This window comes from Heterodontus francisci, chromosome 16 (assembly GCF_036365525.1).
Source record: "Heterodontus francisci isolate sHetFra1 chromosome 16, sHetFra1.hap1, whole genome shotgun sequence".
Lineage (NCBI taxonomy): Eukaryota > Metazoa > Chordata > Chondrichthyes > Heterodontiformes > Heterodontidae > Heterodontus > Heterodontus francisci.
Window position 1 is genome coordinate 72,360,138 of NC_090386.1, and position 19,736 is coordinate 72,379,873.

Consider the following 19,736-nt stretch of genomic DNA (forward strand, 5'->3'; position numbering starts at 1 on the left):
TGCCAGCGTTCGCCAGAGCTGGCGGGCAGCCTTAAAGGCGGGGCTAAAGTGTGGCGAGTCGAAGAGACTTGGCAGTTGGCAGGAAAAAAAGACAAAAGCGCAAGGGGAGAGCCAACTGTGTAACAGCCCCGACAAACAAATTTTTCTGCAGCACCTGTGGAAGAGCCTTTCGCTCTAGAATTGGCCTTTATAGCCAATCCAGGTGCTGCTCCACAAAAAACTGACCACCTCCAGGCACTTACTCATTGTCTCTCGAGATAAGAGGCCAAAGAAAGAAAGAAAGAAGAAAGAGTAGATAGCTCTGATACAATGCAACAGCTATCTTGTGTGCTGGAGTTTCCAGATTTTATGTAAACTTTTATATGGTTGGTTCTTTTTCAGTTGGATTTTGACAAATCCTATCTGGACACTTCGCTGTAAGAAACTTACCTCCTTGCTTTGATCAGCTAATATTTTACTACCGATGGTTTATATGCAAAGCTTAGTTCTGAACTACATCCTTAGCTTTACCCTCCTATCATAGTCAACAATTTCCAATGTTGTCTTCACATAAGCAGTTTTTATTACAGTTTGAGCGTTTTCTGTTCTAAATGTTACTGAAACTGCAAGTTTCTGTCTTTGCACAGTGATGTCTGTCAGCATTTTTTAATGTAGTTGATATGTACCACTCAGCTCCTTGATTGTTCAAGGAATAAATTCACTGCTTAATATAATTAATATGTAGATGGCTCCTAGTTTGATTCCTAGTCTGTGTAGTCATCCGATCTCTGCTTGAATGAATGTGGAGAAACTAATATCTCCAGGTTATGATGGGAGAATTACTCCTGATTTACGATCTTAGGATCCTTATTAAAATCTTCGAGAGGCTCGATTAGGATTGGCTGTGATTTACTTTTTCTCCTTTTCCATGCCCCTGCCGTTTAGTGCTGAAACAAAAAAAATGGAAAATTCCCATGCAGGCAAAGACTTATTCCAACAGAAAGGCCAATGAGGTATAAAACTAGGGCAATAGATTGTATTCTCAATCTTCCTTGTAAATGAGTCACTGTATGAGACACAGAAGATTGAGTTTGTGTAAACTGTCCAGATTAGTGTAGCCAAGGTGCATAAAAGTAATAAAGGAAATTAGAAAAGCAAAGAGGACATGAAAAATTATTGGCAGGTAAAATCAAGAAAAACCTAAAGATATTTTATCAGTACATTAAGAGCAAGAGGATAACTAAGGAAAGGGTAGGGTCTATTAGAGATGTACAAGGGAACTTATGCGTGGATGCAGAAGATGTGGGCAGGGTTCTGAATGAGTTTTTTGTCTCTGTCTTCACAAAGGGGAGGGTTGATGCAGACATTGTAGTTAAAGAGGAGTATGAAATATTAAATAGGAGAAGCATAATGAGAGAGGAAGTACTAGAGGGTCTGACGTCCTTGAAAGAGAAATCGCCAGGGCCAGGTGGATTGCATCCCAGGTTGTTAAAGGAAGCCAGGGAGGAAATAGCGGATGTGCTGAGGATCATCTTCAAATCCTCACTAGATACAGGTGAGGTACTAGATGATTGGAGGTCTGAACGCTGTACCATTGTTTAAGATGGTTGCGAGAGATGGGCCAAATAATTATAGGCCGGTCAGTCTGACCTTTGGTGGATAAATTGTTAGAATCAATTCTGAGGGAGAGGATAAACTGCCACTTAGAAAGGCATAGATTAATCGGGGGTAGTCAGTATGGATTTGTTAGTGAAGGGTCATGTCTTACTAACTTAATTGAGTTTTTTGAAGAAGTAACAAGGAGGATTGATGGTATTGCAGTGGCTGTGGTTTACATGGATTTTAGCAAGGCATTTGACAAGGTCCCGCATGGCAGACTGGTCAGTGAAATGAAAGCCCATAGGATACAGGGGAATGTGGCAGGTCAGGTCCAGAATTGGCTCCGGGACAGGGTAGTAGTCGACCGATGTTTTTGTGAATGGAAAGCGGTTTCCAGTGGCGTTCCACTGGGCTCAGTGTTGGGTCCCTTGCTGTTTGTGGTATATATTAATGAATTGATTTAAATGTGGGAGGCATGATTGGGAAATTTGCTGATGCAAAAATTGGCTCTGTAGTTGATAGTGAAGAGGATAGCTGTAGACTTCAGAATGATATCAATGGTTTGCTTGAGTGGGTGGAAAAGTGGCCAATGGAATTCAATCCAGAGAAGTGTGAGGTTAATGCATTTGGGGAGGGCAAATAAAGCGAAGGAATACACAATAAACAGAAGGATATTGAGAGGGATAGAAGAAGTGAGATACCTTGGAGTGCATGTCCACAGGTCCCTGAAGGTGACAGGACAGGGAGATAGTGGTGAGGAAGGCATATGGAATGCTTTCCTTTATTGGCCAAGGTATAGAATACAAAAGCAGTGATGTAATGCTGGAACTGTTTAAAACGTTGGTTAGGCAGCTGGAGTATTGCATACAGTTCGGGTTACCACGTTACAGAAAGGACATAATTGCTCCCGAGAGAATACAGAGGAGATTTACAAGAATGTTGCCAGGCCTTGAAAGTTGCATCTATGAGAAGTTTTGATAGGCTCGGGTTGTTTTCCTTAGAATAGAGGAGGCTGAGAAGTGACTTAATGGAGGTGTTCAAAATTGAGGGGCCTAGTTAGACGGGAAGGGCCTGTATCCCCTTGCGGAGAGGTCAATTACCAGGGGACACAGATTTAAAGTGATTGGTAGAAGGATTAGAGGGAACATGAGGAAAAACATTTTCACCCAGAGGGTGGTGGCTGTCTGGAATTCACCGCCAGGAATGGTGGTGGAGGCAGAAACCCTCAATTCTTTTAAAAGGTATCTGGATTTACACCTGAAGAGCTGTAACATGTAACCTGGTCTATGGACCAGGTGCTGGAAAGTGAGAGTAGATTGGGTGGCTAGTTTTTTGGTCAGCATGGACACAACTGGCTGGCCTTTTTATGGTTCAGTCGGGCATTTCACCAAAATTGATGCAGGTAACATTATCAGGGCATCCTTGATTTAGAATCCAGGGCAGCAGGCCAAAACGTTCCACTGCAAGTATATCTGGCTGGTCTAGAAACTAAGGGCTTATTGATATCTTTTGTAGGAAAAGGATGTTGATTTAAGTAAAAGCCATCTTGGGCTTCTAAAAACACACAAACCGCTTAAAAACTGTGAGCATTGCTCGAATTTCTAGTTTCTGCAGCTTGGTGCACATTCTACTCCTACCTTCAGACTATAAGAGGCTTTACCTCACAATTTAAACAATTCAGAAAGGTTAAGTAGCATGGCAATTTAGCAGGATTTTGGGAATTAACTGGTAGCCATATCTTTCTGAATTAAGGAGTCCCACAATGCACCTGAGGTTGGACTCTGAATGCCCTTTACCAGTTCAACATGTATTTTGCCCTTTTATTGGTGTTCATATTCACCAAATGCCTTGCTACTCCAGTAGTATTTTTAAAGCATGTTTAGTTATTTTTCCCCTCCTCCCCTTTCCTGCCCCTTCCTAATGAATGGTTGTAAAATGTGGCGACTGCATATGGTGGCTGAACATCTGTCAACTGGCGAGGAAGTATGTACGAACTAGGAGCAGAAGTAGGCTATTTGGCCCCTTGAGCCTACTCTGCCATTCTATAAGATCGTGACTGATCTGTTTGTGGACTCTACTCCACTTTCCTGCTTATCCCCAATATCCTTTGACTCCCTTGTTTGTCAAGAATCTGTCTATCTCTGCCTTAAAAACATTCAGTGACCCTGCCTCCACTGCTGTTCAGGGAAGAGTGTTCCACAGACTCCCAAGCTGAGAGAAAAAATTTCTCCTCATCACTCTTTTAAATGGGAGACACCTTATTTTTAAACTGTGCCCCCTAGTTTTAGTCTCTCTCTCAAGAGGCAACATCCTTTCAACATCCACTCTGTCAAGTCCCCTTAGGATCTTGTATGTTTCAGTAAGATCACCTCTCATCCTTCTAAACTCCCATGAATACAGACCCATCCTGTCCAACCTTTCCTCATAAGATAACACTCATCCCAGGAATCAGTCGAGTGAACAGTCTCCGAACTGCTTCCAATGCAATTGTATCCTTTCTTAAGTAAGGAGTCCAAAACTGTAAACCATACTCTAGATATGGTCTCACCAATGCCCTGTACAACTATAGCAAAACCTCTCTACTTTTATATTCCATTCCCCTTGCAATAAATGACTACCTTGTATTTTCCACCTAAGTCACTTGCTGTACCTGAATTCTGCAATCTCCATTTAAAATATGTTGCTTTTCTATTTTTCTGGCCAAAGTGGGCAAGATCACACTTTCCCGTATTATACTTCATCTGCTAAATCTTTGCCAAGTCTGTCTCCAGTAGAGTGTTTTGCATTCTTGTTTTGCTCATTTTCCAATAATATCGTTAATAAAATGATCTGGAATAAAATAATTTATTGGCCTTGATTCCAGGTGTTAATAAAGGGTGTGGTCACTTCCCTATTATAATATATTGTATGCATGTAGGCTCCAGTCCTGAGAATAGGGCAGTGTAAATATGCAACTTCAGAAGCAGAAAAAACCCTGCACATGACTACAAAGGTCATATTAAATTGTGCTAAGCTAGGTAAAGAAGGGAAATGTTGCATTTGATAATGGGGCAGAGACATAGAAATTTACTTTCCTTCTTGGATATCTTTTATGCTGGCTAGCTACTTTACTATAACAATAAGTCATCAGACAGGGAGTACAGATGCTTAATCAGGCTAAATAGATGTATGCTCAAATAGATGCCTTTCCCTTCAAAGGAATGGTTCTATTGCAACTTGACAATTAAACCAAGATCAGATTTTTCTAAAAAAAAAACTTGACCTAAAGAATTGTCAAGTTCAGTAACTTTTGTGAATCACGAGCAAAATGATGCTCAAGCCAAATCCAAAATTTGTTGCATAAACTTGAGCCGTTTGCCAATATTTTTTTAACAGCTTTATTTTCCAATGTCTTCTCTCTTTGCTTGGGGTTTAGTTCCTCTAGTACTCGCTGGTACCTTACCTGTGTGGCCATTTATTTAATTGCTGGGGGCATCACAACCAATCCACTTCACGTATTTGCATTTCCAGCTGAATTTCCCAATGGTGTATAGCCTCCCCCCTCCTCTTCCTTCTCCCTCTTCTTTCTCTCTCCTTTCCCCCCCGCCCCCCAACCACTGCTTCCTCACTCTATCCAATCCGATAACTTCGTAGAGACCAGAGATTGATTATTTTATGAATTCGAAAAATTTAGAGCTTTGGTGAAAGTTATTTTCTGTGTAAAGTGTGTTAACCTTACTTAGTCTTTAGAGCAAGTGGTGAGATTGTTTAATTTTATAATAAAGTAATATAATAAACATCTCAACTCAAGTTTTTATTTTGCTAATAAAGGAGAGCTTTCTTGTCAACTTTATCCAATTGGTGAAAAAAATTACTTTTATGTTTCACAATGAACCTTGTTTTAATCTTTTAAAGGTTAATTGGTTTGACTTTGAAATGATCATGAAAGTATCTCTGCTTACACAGATCAATGTACTAAAAATTACAGTTGAAGATCTTGAAAAGGAAAGAGACTTTTATTTTGGGAAACTGAGAAATATTGAATTAATCTGTCAAGAAAATGAACAAGATAATGATCCAGTGATCCAGCGAATTGTGGAGATTTTGTATGCAACAGACGTAAGAACCTTTTTATTTCTCCCTGTATTTAGATTGGCTTTCTTTGTGTATATGCCTGAACTTTTATTATCACAGGTTGACCATGTGGTGGAGAGTATTGCCTGGATAGTTATGTTCCCAAGAAAATCTGGTAATTTAAAATTGAAATTGTTTTAATTGAGGAAAGAACCTAGTTTTAAGTGAAAATATCTATACATTTCAATTTAAGTACTGAAAAAGAAAATTGTATTTTAGTTTTTCAAATGTCAATTAGTACTCTACCTTGTGTATACTTCTATGATAGCGTAACTCAACGATGTAACACCAGCAGCCCCATGTGATCCGGCTCTCATACCTCTGTCTTTTGCTTGTATTTTTTTTTCAATCTCAAAGGGGACGGAATGAGCACTTAGTGAGATGCAACACGATCTATATCGTTAAACTGCTTTATTTCCTAACAAGTGAACAGACTGAACAATTAAGATTGGATTCCTTTATTTCATTTGTCTAGCTTGGAGCAGTGTTTCCACTTTGGGTGCTTTCAGCAATCTGGGCACAAATTTTACTCAAAATTGTGCTAGTTTTCTGAATTTTTTTAAAAATTCCCCCTCAATTTCCACTAGTTGGCATATCACTGAACATAAAATCTGCCATGCGTAAGCGTAATCAGGTAGTGCTTAAAATGTAATTTTTTTCTTGCACTAAAAAAATCCTTTTATATTATGTGGTAACCTGGTCAGTTTTATTAACAGTTAAAAATGGGTTTATGACAAAAAAAAATATGCTTAATGAGAGTCAGTCCACCACCTGTGAGTAACCTGATTTTAAATAATTGGAAATGACTAATCGAGATCCATTATCTAATTTTTGGTGTACAGTAGTCAGTTTTGGAGTAAATTAAATAGTTTTTAAAAAGCTAACTTGTGTTTCCTCAAGCCTGCAAACAGATGCAGTTAGTAGAAACTCTCCATCGTGATTCATTTGGTTTGCGGGTATGGTGGAATTTTGAGAGCGCGGCCAGCTTCCAGCATGATGTGTTTAAATCAGCGTAAAAGATCACAAACTCAATTTGTGCTGGATGTAATTAGCGCTTGAACTTCCTCAAACTTTAAGCTGGTTTAGCCACTTTCAGGTGAACTGTGCTTTTAAAAAAAAAAGCAGTGCAAGCTAGTGGAAACTCTAGGCCCTTGTATTATGAAAAGAAATAGACTTGCATTTATATAGTGCCTTTCACAACCATCAGACGTTCTAAAGTGCTTTACAGACAATGAAGTACTTTTGAAGTGTAGTCATTGTTGTAGAAAATGTGGTAGCCAATTTGTGCACAGCAAGCTCCCACAAGCAATGTGATAACAGCCAGGTAATTTGTTTTTGTGGTGATAATTGAGGGATAAATATTGGCCAGGACATTGAAGCGAACTCTCCTGCTCATCTTCGAAATAGTGCCGTGTGATCTTTTATGTCCACTTGAGTGGGCAGGCCGTACCTTTGTTTAAAGTCTCGTCTGAAAGACAGTGCCTCCAACAGTGCAGCGCACTCTCAGTACTTGCAGTGGAGTGTTAACCTATATTTTTGCGCTGAAGTTCTGGAGTAGGTCTTGAACCTACACCCTTGTAACTGAAGAGCTAAGAGTTCGACCAACTGAGCCATGGCTAACACCTAGGCTTTGTAGTCAGACATTTTAAGTAGCATTTTTAATTGCTTTTTTATATGTACGTATGCTTTCTGGGGATGGAAGAAAATGTTAAATTCCAAATTCAATTACTACATCCCAATTAGGTACTTTGCACACAAGACCATCATTCTGATTTCTGATCCTTCTGGACCCTGAGAAGTCTGCAAGCTGCATGAAAAACTACCCAAAAGAAGTAAAGCCCTGTGATCAGCTGTTACCACCTACAATATTATTATTATTCCACATATTGTGCTGTGGGATGTGCCTGTGCCATTGTAGTGCCCTGAATTATTTATGCAGCCCTGCAGCTGGACTACCATGAACCCCCCGCCCAGCTTGCTCTTGGGGCAGAAGCCTGGGTTCTGCCTTGATTGTGCATCTACTCCCTTAATAAACTATCATTGCTCACTGGCTTACTGCATTCTACATAATCTCCCATTTCTCCCTCTTGAGCCAATGAAACACAAGGCTATTTCTTCCTGCACGCCATGTGATGTAGACCTGCATCCTGAACACCCATTCCCTCCTTTGTGTAACAACACACACTTGTAGGTTTTGATGCCTTTGTAAATTTCAGTCTGCGATGTGAGGTGATTTGGTTTGCTTTTGCTTGAGCCCTTGGTGTGATTTGTAAAGTTGCATTGCGTCCAGCAAGTCCTTTTACCCCCCTTTCCCCACCACCCCCACAAACTCTGTTTATACCATTGTGGCCTTCCTGGACTTTGAAACCCTTAGAATCCCATTCAGTGCCATTTAATATAATCCCCGCTCAACTCCTACAGTCTTTTCAGGTATGATGGACCCTAGACACTGCACACAGTTCGTAACTTGTGCAACAGCATGCGCTAGATGGAAATCGCGGAATTGTTACAGCGCAGAAAGAGGCCATTCAGTCCATCGTGTCTGTGCTGGCTCTCCAAAAGAGCAGTTTACCTAGTGACATTCCTCTGCTGCCTCCCCATAGCCCTACACATTCTTCTTTTCAGACAACAATCGAATTCCCTTTTGAATGCCTTGATTGAACCTGCCTCCACCACACATTCAGGTAGTGCATTCCAGATCCTAACCGCTTGTTGCGTGAAAAAGTTTTTCCTCAGGTCGCCATTGTTTCTTTTGTCAATTACCTTAAAACTGTACCCTCTTGTTCTTGATCCTTCCACCAGTATGTTTTCCCTATCTGCTCTGTCCAGACCCTTCATGATTTTTAACATCTCTATCAAATCTCCTCTCAATCTTCTCTTCACAAAGGAAAACCATCCCAACTTCTCCAGTCTATCCACATAACTGGAGTTCCTCATCACCGATATTACTCTTGTGAATGTTTTGTCCACTCTGTTCAATACCTTCACACCTTTTCCTAAAGTGTGGCACCACGACTGGACACAGTACTCCAGTTGAGGCTGAACCAGTGTTGTATACAAGTTTAACATAACTTCCTTGCTTTTGTACTCTATTCCCCTATTAATGAAGCCTAAGATGCTGTATGTTTCGAGAGTGCTTCTATTTTTTGTAAAATATGTTTTTAAGGACTTATAGTTGAATTATGGACATTGATTCATCTGGAAGCTTGAAGAGTTGCCGAACATGTTTTTTTAAAAAGTCACCATAAGGTACCTGGACTTGACTTGTAAACAGGCCCTTACTGGAAGGCACCAGTTTTCAGATAAAATACCGGCAGGGAGCTTATTGTTTTGACTTGGAGAAGATGTTTACAGAGAAGTGACGGGTCAAGATTTATAGAGGTCAGGAAGCTTGACTTCTAGAAGGTTTATTGTTGCACTTTTTTGAATTGTTGAAGACAGTTGGTTTTTGCCTACCAAGAAAAACCCAGCTCATCACTCTTCCCCTCTTTCCTCCCCCCCCCCCCCCCCCCCCCCCCGAAAGAAACCCTGCATATCAAATGTGTGGGAACTGAAACCCCTGTAGCCACATTTCTGCTGTAAGGCCTGTCTGAAGCCTCTGTAGCTGCATTTCTTGGAAAGCCTACCCAACTGATCATCAACATCATCTGGAAAGAACTGTTCTGGGACGATTCCAGTAATAGCCACACCAAACCATAAATAAAGGACATCTTTCCATTTTTTTTCCCTTCAAGAATGAGCAAGTATTCAGCCTAAGTTTTTTTTTGTCTTTTTTATAATCTAGCTCTAAAACCAAAATCCCTTTCATTTTTCTGGTTAACCTATGTATGTGTGTGAGGGGCTAAGGTAAAAAGGAAACTGCTATACTTCAATCTGGTTAGGACTTGTTTTATAATCTGATAATTTTGTTAAAGAAATCTGGTTGTGTTTAATTCCATGAAAAATGGAGTCTACGATTGTATCAGTAAGTGGGAAAATTTAAATGTATGTTGTGACCTGTGGAGAAGTGGAACTAGAATAAACAGTGCACTCCCCTCGCCTCAATCGTAACATATAATTGGGGGCTCTTTGTGGGATAAACCCAACACCAACAACATACAATTGTAAGTGGGGTAATAATTGAAAAAGGAAAAGTTAAAAGAACCAGATTTCTTGTGTAATATTGTAAAGTCTACGCCACCGGAATGTCTTTAACGGTTGCTGCGACTTTTCTGGGGACGGAGGATGTATCCCTGAGTAATTTGAGGAGCTTAATCAAGGTTAAGCAAATAGCATTGGCAGCAAATTGGAGTTGGAGTTAAAACCAGGAGTGAAGAAAGCAGACTAATTGAAGTAATAGCACATTATTTGCAATTGGAAGAAGAAAGCAAACCAGAGGGTAGTGCAGTTGAATTACCTAAAATTCAGTGACAAATGAAGCAGCTCGAACAGAAAAAAAATTGAACAAACTTGAGCAGGAACGGGAAATAGAAGAACTTAAGCTTGAACAGAAAAAGGAGGAAAAAGAATTGAAAAAACTTGAAAGAGAATTGACAATAAAGGAACTTGAACTTGAGGAAAAGGAAAGTGAAAGAAGGAAAAGAATTGGAATTTAAAAAAAGATGGAACTAAGACAGAAGAGTGGCTTTGACTCCAAGGAAAGTTCTGGTGAGGAAAAATCTGACTCCAGCCCAGGACCCAGTGGAGCATTTTCATTTCCTTTGGAAAAGATAGCCAGACAGATGAAGTGGCCAAAAGAAAGCTGGACACTGCTTATGCAAAGGAGGTTGATGGGCAGAGCTCATGAAGTATATGCCATCCTTTCTGAGGAGGCTTCTGCAGATTCAGATGGCAAAAAAGGTTATTCTTGCTCCTGAAAGCATACAGACAGAAATTTCGGAACCTCTGGAGATTGTCTGGGAAGACTTGCATAGAATTTGAGAGGGTAAAGCCAATTAATTTTGATCGTTGGATACGGGCGTTAAAGAGGGAAGCCACATATGAGAAGCTGAAGGAACTAATTCTCCTGGAAGAATTTTAAAAATTCACTCCATCAGTAAGAACCCATGTAGAGAACCAGAAGGTTTCAAGGTCCAGACAGGCAGCAGAAATGGATGATTGAGCTTGTGTATAACACCAAACCCTTTGTCCGTCACCCCACACAAACCTAAGAAGGATAGAAGGTGGGTGAGTGAAAGGAAGGCAAGTAGCCGGCGACCGGAAGGGACAGCTGGGAATGCCCCGGGATCTTCTCAGGCTAGAAAGGAAGATGCTGAGGGTGTAAGTGAGCTCTGCAAGTCTAAATATTACCATTGCCCACAAGGTGGGACATCTTTGTGCCGAATGCTGGAAGTTGTGGGGGAAATCCATGGGACTTATTGGGGTACACGAAGCCAATGCTGTGAAAGGGGCCCTGATCGACAGCACAGCAGATCAGGCTGTAGCTCCGACTGCAGTTGTAAGGCCAAGTTTAAAAAAATAAATAAATAAATTTGAGTGCAGAGGTTGTGAATAAGATATGAGAGTTATAGGAAATTCTTGTCGAATGGAAAAGTAGCTCCTTATCCCTCAAGTGAAGCAGGTAAACCTATTGAGAAAATAACCACTCTTTCGAATCTACGGGATTAAAGGAAATAAAGGTTTATTCGATCACGGTGCAAGGGAGAAGTGTCTGGTGAAACATCCAGAGGCTTCATAGTGAAAGAATCTGTAGCATAAGTTTATAGAATACAATAACCATTACTCATTTGTTCACACTACCACAACACATTCCAAGTCTGCAGCTTGATCAATAAACTGGATTGTATTGCCCCACTAACAACATTCTCCTGTCGTTCCTTTGTCAGCCTTGAGGCTGGCAAATACCACAGTTTATGGCTTCCTGTTCCATCTGTAGTTTTGCACCCTTATCTCCTTGATTAGTGAAGCATGTTTACACAGATGTGGAGGCAATTAGGCTCTGGTTGTACTACTTTCCCCGGGCTCTGGCCATGTATCCCATCATGCCCTGGTTCCCCACAACTAGAGTGTTTTTCCTTATTCCCTCTAAGACTGTTGACGTATCCAAAAGCTAAATAATCTTCTAATGTTGCCCTACTGGTCCCACTTTACTATAATTATACTCAGGGATACAGGAGCCACCCAAATTCTTTTGCTGGGGAAAGGCATAACATTTCCACCAGAGAGTGCACTGAATGTTAAAGTTTTAGTGAATGGTATTGGCGGGGAGTATATACCGTACCTTTGTATCGGGTGCACCTAGAGTGTGACCTAATGACTGGGACGGTAACTGTAGGAGTTGTCCATAGTTTGCCAGTAGATGGAGTTAACCTACTCCTGGGAATGATTTGGCCGGAGCGAAGGTAGTAGCTTCTCCAGTAGTCACAGAAAAACCAAGTGAAGTTAAAGAGCCAGAACAGTTGCAGGAAAAAGTTCCAGGAATTTTTACTTCATGTGTAGTAACCCAAGCAATAGCTAAACAAATTACATTGTCGGAGGTAAAGTTGGCACTGTCAGTTAGTCGAATATCTGAAACTTTCTTTGGGAATTTGGATAATCCGAAGGAAATGTTTGTGCCACTTTACTTAATTCTGGATCAACTTGTTGAGCCGTGATCAGAGAAGACAATCAGCTCTAACACCAGCTGAGGCAAAAGGAGTTCCGGAAGGCTATTATGTTAAAAATGGGATTCTGATGAGGAGGTGGAGACCTCCTCACAGACTTGTGGACGAAGAATGGATGGTTGTTCATCAGATAGTGGTACCATCAAAGTATTGCTGGGAACTATTAAGGATAGCGCTTGAAATTCCTATAATTGGACATGTGGGAATCCAGAAGACCAAATTTATGTAAGTCGACATTTTTACTGGCCAGATCTTTCCAAAGACCTAGTGCAGTTTCGTAGATCGTGCTATACGTGTCAGGAAAACCACAACCTGCCATAAAACCGGCACCTCTAATTCCCATACCAGTTATTGGGGAACCATTTAAGAGGGCGTTGGAAGACTGTGTAGGACCTTTGCCGAAAACAAAAGCAGGACACCAATATATAATCACTCATGGATATGGCTACTCGGTTCCCAGAGTCCATTCTCTTGAACAATTTCTGCTACGGTAGTGGTAGAGAAGTTAACCCAGTTATTCACTAGATATGGATTACCGATTGCAATTCAATCGGATCAAGGTTCCAATTTTATGTCTAAAAATTTTCAGGAAGTTATGGGTAATTTGAGTAGAACGGTCAGTCTTCATCCCACCCACAGACACAGGGAGCGGAGCTTTAGAAAGATACCAACAGACCCTCAAAACAATGATCATAGAATAGTACTGCACAGAAGGAAGCCATTTGGCCCATCGAGTCTGCACTGGCTCTTACAATGAGCAATCCAGTTAGTTCCACTCTCCCGCTCTTTCTCTACATCCCTGCAATTTTTTTTCTCCAAATATTTATCCAATTACCTTTTGAAGGTGACTATTGGATCTGTATCCACCACCCTATTAGGGATGTTAAAGATCTCATAGGACTGAAGAGGAACAGGAAGTTCCCCAGGATGTCAATATTCCTTTCATTGAACAATTCACGTCATGTATGGGACATTGCTGTGCATGCAAATTGGTGTTTTCCCAGAGAATATATTCCTAGATAAGCACATCAGGGCATACTGTCATGAATATCCTCATGATTGGGATAAAGGGATAGAATTTATTTTGTTTTGAGTTAGGGATTCGCCTAATGAGTCTACAGGTTTTAATCCTTTAAAATTTGTTTACGGACATGAGATGAGAGGTCCTCTAAAACTAATTAAAGAAAGGTTTTAAAAACCGAGGGATGAATCTTCTGTGCTAGATTATGTATCTGTGTTCTGGGAATGGCTTACGACAGCACGCAAAGTGGCTCAAGAACACTTTAACGCTTCCCAAACAACAATGAAAAAATGGGCAGACAAGCGTGCCAAGACCCAAACATTTCAACCAGGGGATGAGGTGTTAGTATTTCAACAGGGTGAACCGTTAAAATCACGGTTCAATGGTCTATAGAAAGTGGTCAAGAAAATTGGTAAGGTAAATTATTTGACATCCCAGATTGCTGGAAAAAGGATCAGCTGTGTCATAAAACAATAACATGAAACAATATCGCCAGGAGGAGGAGAAGCAAGCACGGGTATGAGAGAGTAGGGACAGTTAAGGATGAAATGGATAGTGAGGATGAAGCAGAAGGAGGCCTAGACCATTCTCAAATTGAACCTCCTACTATCCGGTTAGCTAATACTGAATTGCGAAGGAGATTGGACACTATGCTTTCACATTTAGATGCAGAACAAGAAGAAGACTAGCAAGGCTACTCGCAGCATTTAAGAGTCTGTAGGGATAAGCCAGGATGTACAACCTTAGCCAAACATGATGTGGGTGTAGGGGAATCCTTTCCTATAAAACAGCATCCTTATTGCTTAAGTCCAGAGAAACTGACCCAGGTAAAAGCAGAAATCCAATACATGCTGGAAAACCACCTAATAGAACCCAGTCAAAGTAGCTGAAGTTCGCCAGTGGTTTTAGAGCCTAAACCTGACAGATCAACTAGATTTTGCTTAGTCAACAGAAAAGTTCATGCTGTAACAAAGGCAGACACCTACCCAATACCTCACTTGGAAGACTGTATTGACAGAGTGGGCAGTGCCATGTGATCAGTTAACAATTCAAATGTTGGGGCAAAGCTATCAACCCCCTCTTAAAAATTTGGAATAAGATTTGAATTAATAAAATGGTTTCCCCTTAAGTTTTACAACCCCACATGCCACACTTGCTACTCAAGGTTTTGTGTGCCAGTACAAAGCTGTGACAACATTCTTTTTTCACAGAATTGTTACAGCGCAGAAGGAGATCATTCGGCCCATCGTGTCTGCATTGACTCTCTGAAAGAGCAATTTTCTCAGTTCCATTCCCATGCCTTCTCCCCGTAACCCTGCACATTCTTCCTTTTCATATAACAGTCTAATTTCCTTTCAAATGCTTCAATTGAACCTGCCTCCATAACACTCGGGCAGTGCATTTCAGATCTTAACCACTCTGTGCATGAAAAAGTTTTTCCTCGACACTTTTGTTTCTCTTATCAAATACTTTAAATCTGTACCCTTGTTCCCACTCGTGAAAGGATCGAGAACAGTTTCTCTGTCTACTCTATCCAGACCCCTCAAGATTTTGAATGCCTTTATCAAATCACTTCTCTGCCTTCTCTCCAAGGAAAACAGTCCTAACTTCTCCAATCTGTCTTCATAACTGAAGTCCCTCATCCCTGGAACCATTCTCGTGAATCTTTTCTGCACTCTCTCCAATGTCCTCAGTCTTTTCTAAAGTGTGGCACCCAGAACTGGACGCACTATTCTAGCTGAGGCCAAACTAATGTCTTACACGAGCTCAACATAACTTCCTTTTTACTCGATGCCCCTATTAATAAAGCCCGGATGCTGTATGCTTAATTAACCACTCTCACAACTTGTCCTGCCACCTTCAATGATTTTTGCACATATACACCAAGGTCCCTCAGCTCCTGCACCCCCTTTTAGAATTATACCCTTTATTTTATATTGTCTCTCCATGTTCTTCCTACCAAAATAAATCACTTCCGATTTCTCTGCATTGAACCTCATCTGCCACCCGTCTGCCCATTCTACCAACTTGTCTATGTCCTTTTGGAGCTCAACACTATCCTTCTCACCGTTCACAATGCTTCCAAGTTTTGTATCATCTGCAAACTTTTAAATTGTGCCCTGTGTGCCAAGGTCTAGGTCATTAATATAAATCAGGAAAAGCGACGGTCCCAACATTGACCCCTGGGAAACTCCACTACAAACCTTCCTCCAGCCTGAAAAACATCCATTAACCACTACACTTTTTGTTTCCTGTCACTCAGCTAATTCTGTATCCATGTTGCTAGTTTCCCTTTTATACCATGAGCTATAAGTTTCGTCTTGTAGTCGCTGGACTTACCTTTACACCCATTTTTTGAACAAGGGTGTAATGTTTGCAATTCTCCAGTCCTCTGGCACCATCCCCAAGTCTAAGGAAGACTGAAAAATTATAGCCAGTGCCTCCACGATTTCCACCCCCACTTCCTTCAGTATAATTGGATGCATCCCATCCGGTCCACTTTAAGTACAGGCAGCATATCTAATACGTCACCTTTATCTTGCCTCCTCTTTCACCATTGCCTGGGCTGCTGCATCTTCCTTGGTAAAGTCAGATGCAAAGTATTCATTTAATACCTCAGCTATGCCCTCTACCTCCATGTGTAATCCCATTTATGGTCCCTAATCGGCCCCACTCCTCCTTTCACCACCCTTTTGCTATTTATATGTTCATAGGAAACTTTGGGATTTCCTTTAATGTCAGCTGCCAGTCTGTTTTCATGCTCTTTGTTTTATCATCTCCCCTCTGGACCTTCTATATACAGCCTGGTTCTCAATTTTCTACCTGGCTTCTGTCATAAGCACACTTCTTCTTTGTCTTAATCTCTACCTCTTTGGTCATCCAGGGAGCTCTGGATTTGTTTGCTCTACCTTTCCCCTTCGAAGGAACATACCTTGACTTTGCCCGGACTATCTCTTCTTTGAAGGTAGCCCATTGTTCAGCTACTGGTTTTCCTACCAACTTTTGACTCCAATATATTCGCCCCCAGCTCCATTCTTACCCCATTGATGTTGGCTTTCCCCCAGTTAGTTAATCTTGCTCTAGATTATTCTTTGTCCTTTTCCATAGTCAGCCTAAACGTAATGATACAATGATCACTGCCCCCGAAATGCTCTCCGAACACTTGATCCAGTTGGCCCACCTCATTCCAAAGAACCAAGTTTAGCAATGCCTCCTTTTTCGTTGTACTGCTGTAAAAAAAAAAACAAAAGTTTCCTGAACACTCTTCTGAACTCTTGCCTCTCACTGCCCTTTACACTACTACTGGCTCTGTCTGTTTTGATAATTAAAGTCCCCCATTATCACTACCCTCAAACCAAAGAAGCTACATCACTCCAAGCAGAAGGGCCACCCGCGCATCAACACTAATACAATTTCTTATCCACAGCTGTTACATAAGTTTCTAAATTCACTTGAAAAAGCCCTTCAAAACACTCTGGCAGGGGATGCAGAGACCAAGTGGGCCCACAGCAGTGACGCCATCTATGACTCAGCAATGACCACCTTTGGCAAACGTGAGAAGCAGACTGGTTTCAATCTCACTTTGAAAAACTGGAACCTGTCATAGCAGCTAAACGCACTGCACTGCTGAACTACAAGAAAGCCCCCGGCGAGTTAAGATCCGTAGCACGTAAAGTAGCCCGAAGTGCTGCACAAAGAACAGCCAGGCGCTGTGCAAATGACTACTGGCAACACCTATGCAGTTATATTCAGCTGGCCTCCGACACCGGAAACATCAGAGGAGTGTATGATGGCATTAAGAGAGCTTTTGGCCAACCATCAAGAAGATCGCCTCCATCACCCCCTCCTCCCCTGCAAGCCTATATCAGGGGATACAATCACTGACCAACACAAGCAAATGGACTGCTGGGTGGAGCACTACCTAGAACTGTACTCCAGGGAAAATGTTGTCATTGATACCGCCCTCAATGCAGCCCAGTCCATGCCAATTATGGATGAGCTGGACGAACGGCCAACAAAATCGGAACTCTGATGCCATTGATTCTCTAGCCAGTGGAAAAGCCCCTGGAAAGGCTGGCATTACCCCTGAAATAATCAAGAGTGCCAAGCCTGCTTTACTCAGCACTCCATGAACTGCTTTGTCTATGCTGGGTTGAGGGAGCAGTACCATAGGACATGCGCGATGCCAATATCATCACCCTCTGTAAGAACAAGGGTGACCGTGGTGACTGCAACAACTACTGTAGAATCTCCCTGCTCAGCATAGTGGGGAAAGTCTTTGTTCGAGTCGTTTTAAACAGACTGCAGAAGCTGGCTGAGCGTGTCTACCCTAAGGCGCAGTGCGGCTTTCGAGCTGCGAGATCCACCATTGACGTGCTGTTCTCCCTTCACCAGCTACAGGAGAGATGCCGCGAACAACAGATGCCCCTCTATGTTGTTTTCATAGATCTCACCAAAGCCTTTGATCTCGTCAGCAGACGTGGTCTCTTCAGACTATTAGCAAAGATCGGATGTCCACCAAAGCTACTATCACCTCATTCCATAAGAATCTGAAAGGCACAATTCAGCAGACCCCTTTCCTATCCTGTGTGGCGTGAAGCAGGGCTATGTTCTCGCACTTGCACTGTTTGGGATCATCATCTCACTGCTGCTCTCCTATGCGTTCAAGTCTTAAGAAGGAATTTTCCTCCACACAAGATCAGATGGCAGGTTGTTCAACCTTGCCCGTCTAAGAGCGAAGACCAAATTGCGGAAAGTCCTCATCAGGGAACTCCTCTTTGCTGACAATGCTGCATTGACTCCTGCACAGAAGAGTGTCTGCAGAGACTCATTGACAGGATTCCGGCTGCCTGCAACGAATTTGGCCTAACCATCAGCCTCAAGAAACCGAACATCACGGGACAGGACGTCAGAAATGCTCCATCCATCAATATCGGCGACCACGCTCTGGAAGTGGTTCAAGAGTTCACCTACCTAGGCTGAACTATCACCAGTAACCTGTCTCTTGATGCAGAAATCAACAAGTGCATGGGAAAGGCATCCGCTGCTATGTCCAGACTGGCCAAGAGGGTGTGGGAAAATGGCGCACTGACACGGAACACAAAAATCCGAGTGTTTACAGCCTGTGTCCTCAGTGCCTTGCTCTATGGCAGCGAGGCCTGGACAATGTATGTCTCAACTCATTCCATCTTCGCTGCCTCCAAAGAATCCTTGGTATCAGGTGGCAGGACCGTATCTGTTACGCAGAAGTCCTCGAGGCAGCCAACATCCCCAGCATATACACCCTACTGAGCCAGCGGCGCTTGACATGGCTTGGCCATGTGAGCCGCATGGAAGATGGCAGGATTCCCAAGAAAAGGCCATGTGAGCTCGTCACTGGTATCAGACCCACCGGCCATCCATGTCTCCGCTTTAAAGACGTCTGCAAACGTGACATGAAGTCCTGTGACATTGACCACAACTTGTGGGAGTCAGTTGCCGGTGGACAGCTATAAAGGCGGGGCTAAAGAGAGGCGAGTTGAAGGGACTCAGCAGTTGGTAGGAAAAAAGACAAGTGCAAGGAGAGAGCCAACTATGTAACAGCCCCGACAACCAATCTTATCTGCAGTGCTTGTGGAAGAGTCTGTCACTCTAGAATTGGCCTTTATAGCCACTCCAGGCACTGCTGCACAAACCACTGACCACCTCAAGGCGCTTACCCATTGTCTCTTGAGACAAGGAGGCCAAAGAATAATTTTTGCACCTTTTCTGTAATTTCCTTACAATGTCAATGTGTGCCTGTAACTGACCAATCTTATTAACCACACTCCACGCATTCACATACATGCATATTAACCCTGATTTAGACTTTATTACTTTCTCCCTTACTCTGACCCCACCTAATAACTTCCTATTCCCTACTCTCATGCTATCTATCTCCCCCAGTCTTCTGTGCACCTTGGTATTCCTGTCTGATATTTGCTCCTGGTTCCCACAACCCTGACAAGTTACCAGTTTTGCTTCCCTTCAATCTGAGCGCGCTCTCAGGTTCCCTTCCCAACAGCACTAGCAAATCTCCCTGCAAGGATATTAGTCCCAGTCCTGCTCAGATGCAACCTGTCCATCTTGTACAGGTCACAATGCCTCAGAAATCTGATGCCCTCCCTCCTACACCAGTTCTCCAGCCACTTGTTCAATTGCTCTGTTCTCCTATTCCTATGCTCACTTGCATGTGGGACTGGGAGTAATCCTGAGATTACTGCTTTTGAGATCCTGCTTTTTAATCTCTTTCCTAGATCCTAAAATCTGCTTTCAGGATCTCATCCTCTTTCCCACCAATGTCATTGGTACCAGTGTGGACCACGACCTCTAGTTGTTCACCTTCCCCCAGAAGAATGTCCTGTAGCTGTTCCTTTCCATCCTTGACCCTGGCACCATAGAGG

General features: G+C 42.2%; 1 protein-coding gene across 2 annotated transcripts in view; it reads left to right on the top strand.

Annotated features, from left to right (window-relative positions):
- LOC137378197 (microtubule-associated protein RP/EB family member 1-like) overlaps positions 1 to 19,736 on the top strand; it is a 71,755-nt gene that overhangs the window by 48,774 nt on the left and 3,245 nt on the right. For both annotated transcript variants that reach the window (XM_068048376.1, XM_068048375.1), the window contains exon 6: positions 5,524 to 5,676. In XM_068048376.1, the coding sequence (XP_067904477.1) occupies positions 5,524 to 5,676 (153 nt within the window). The remainder of the gene's footprint in view (positions 1 to 5,523; positions 5,677 to 19,736) is intronic.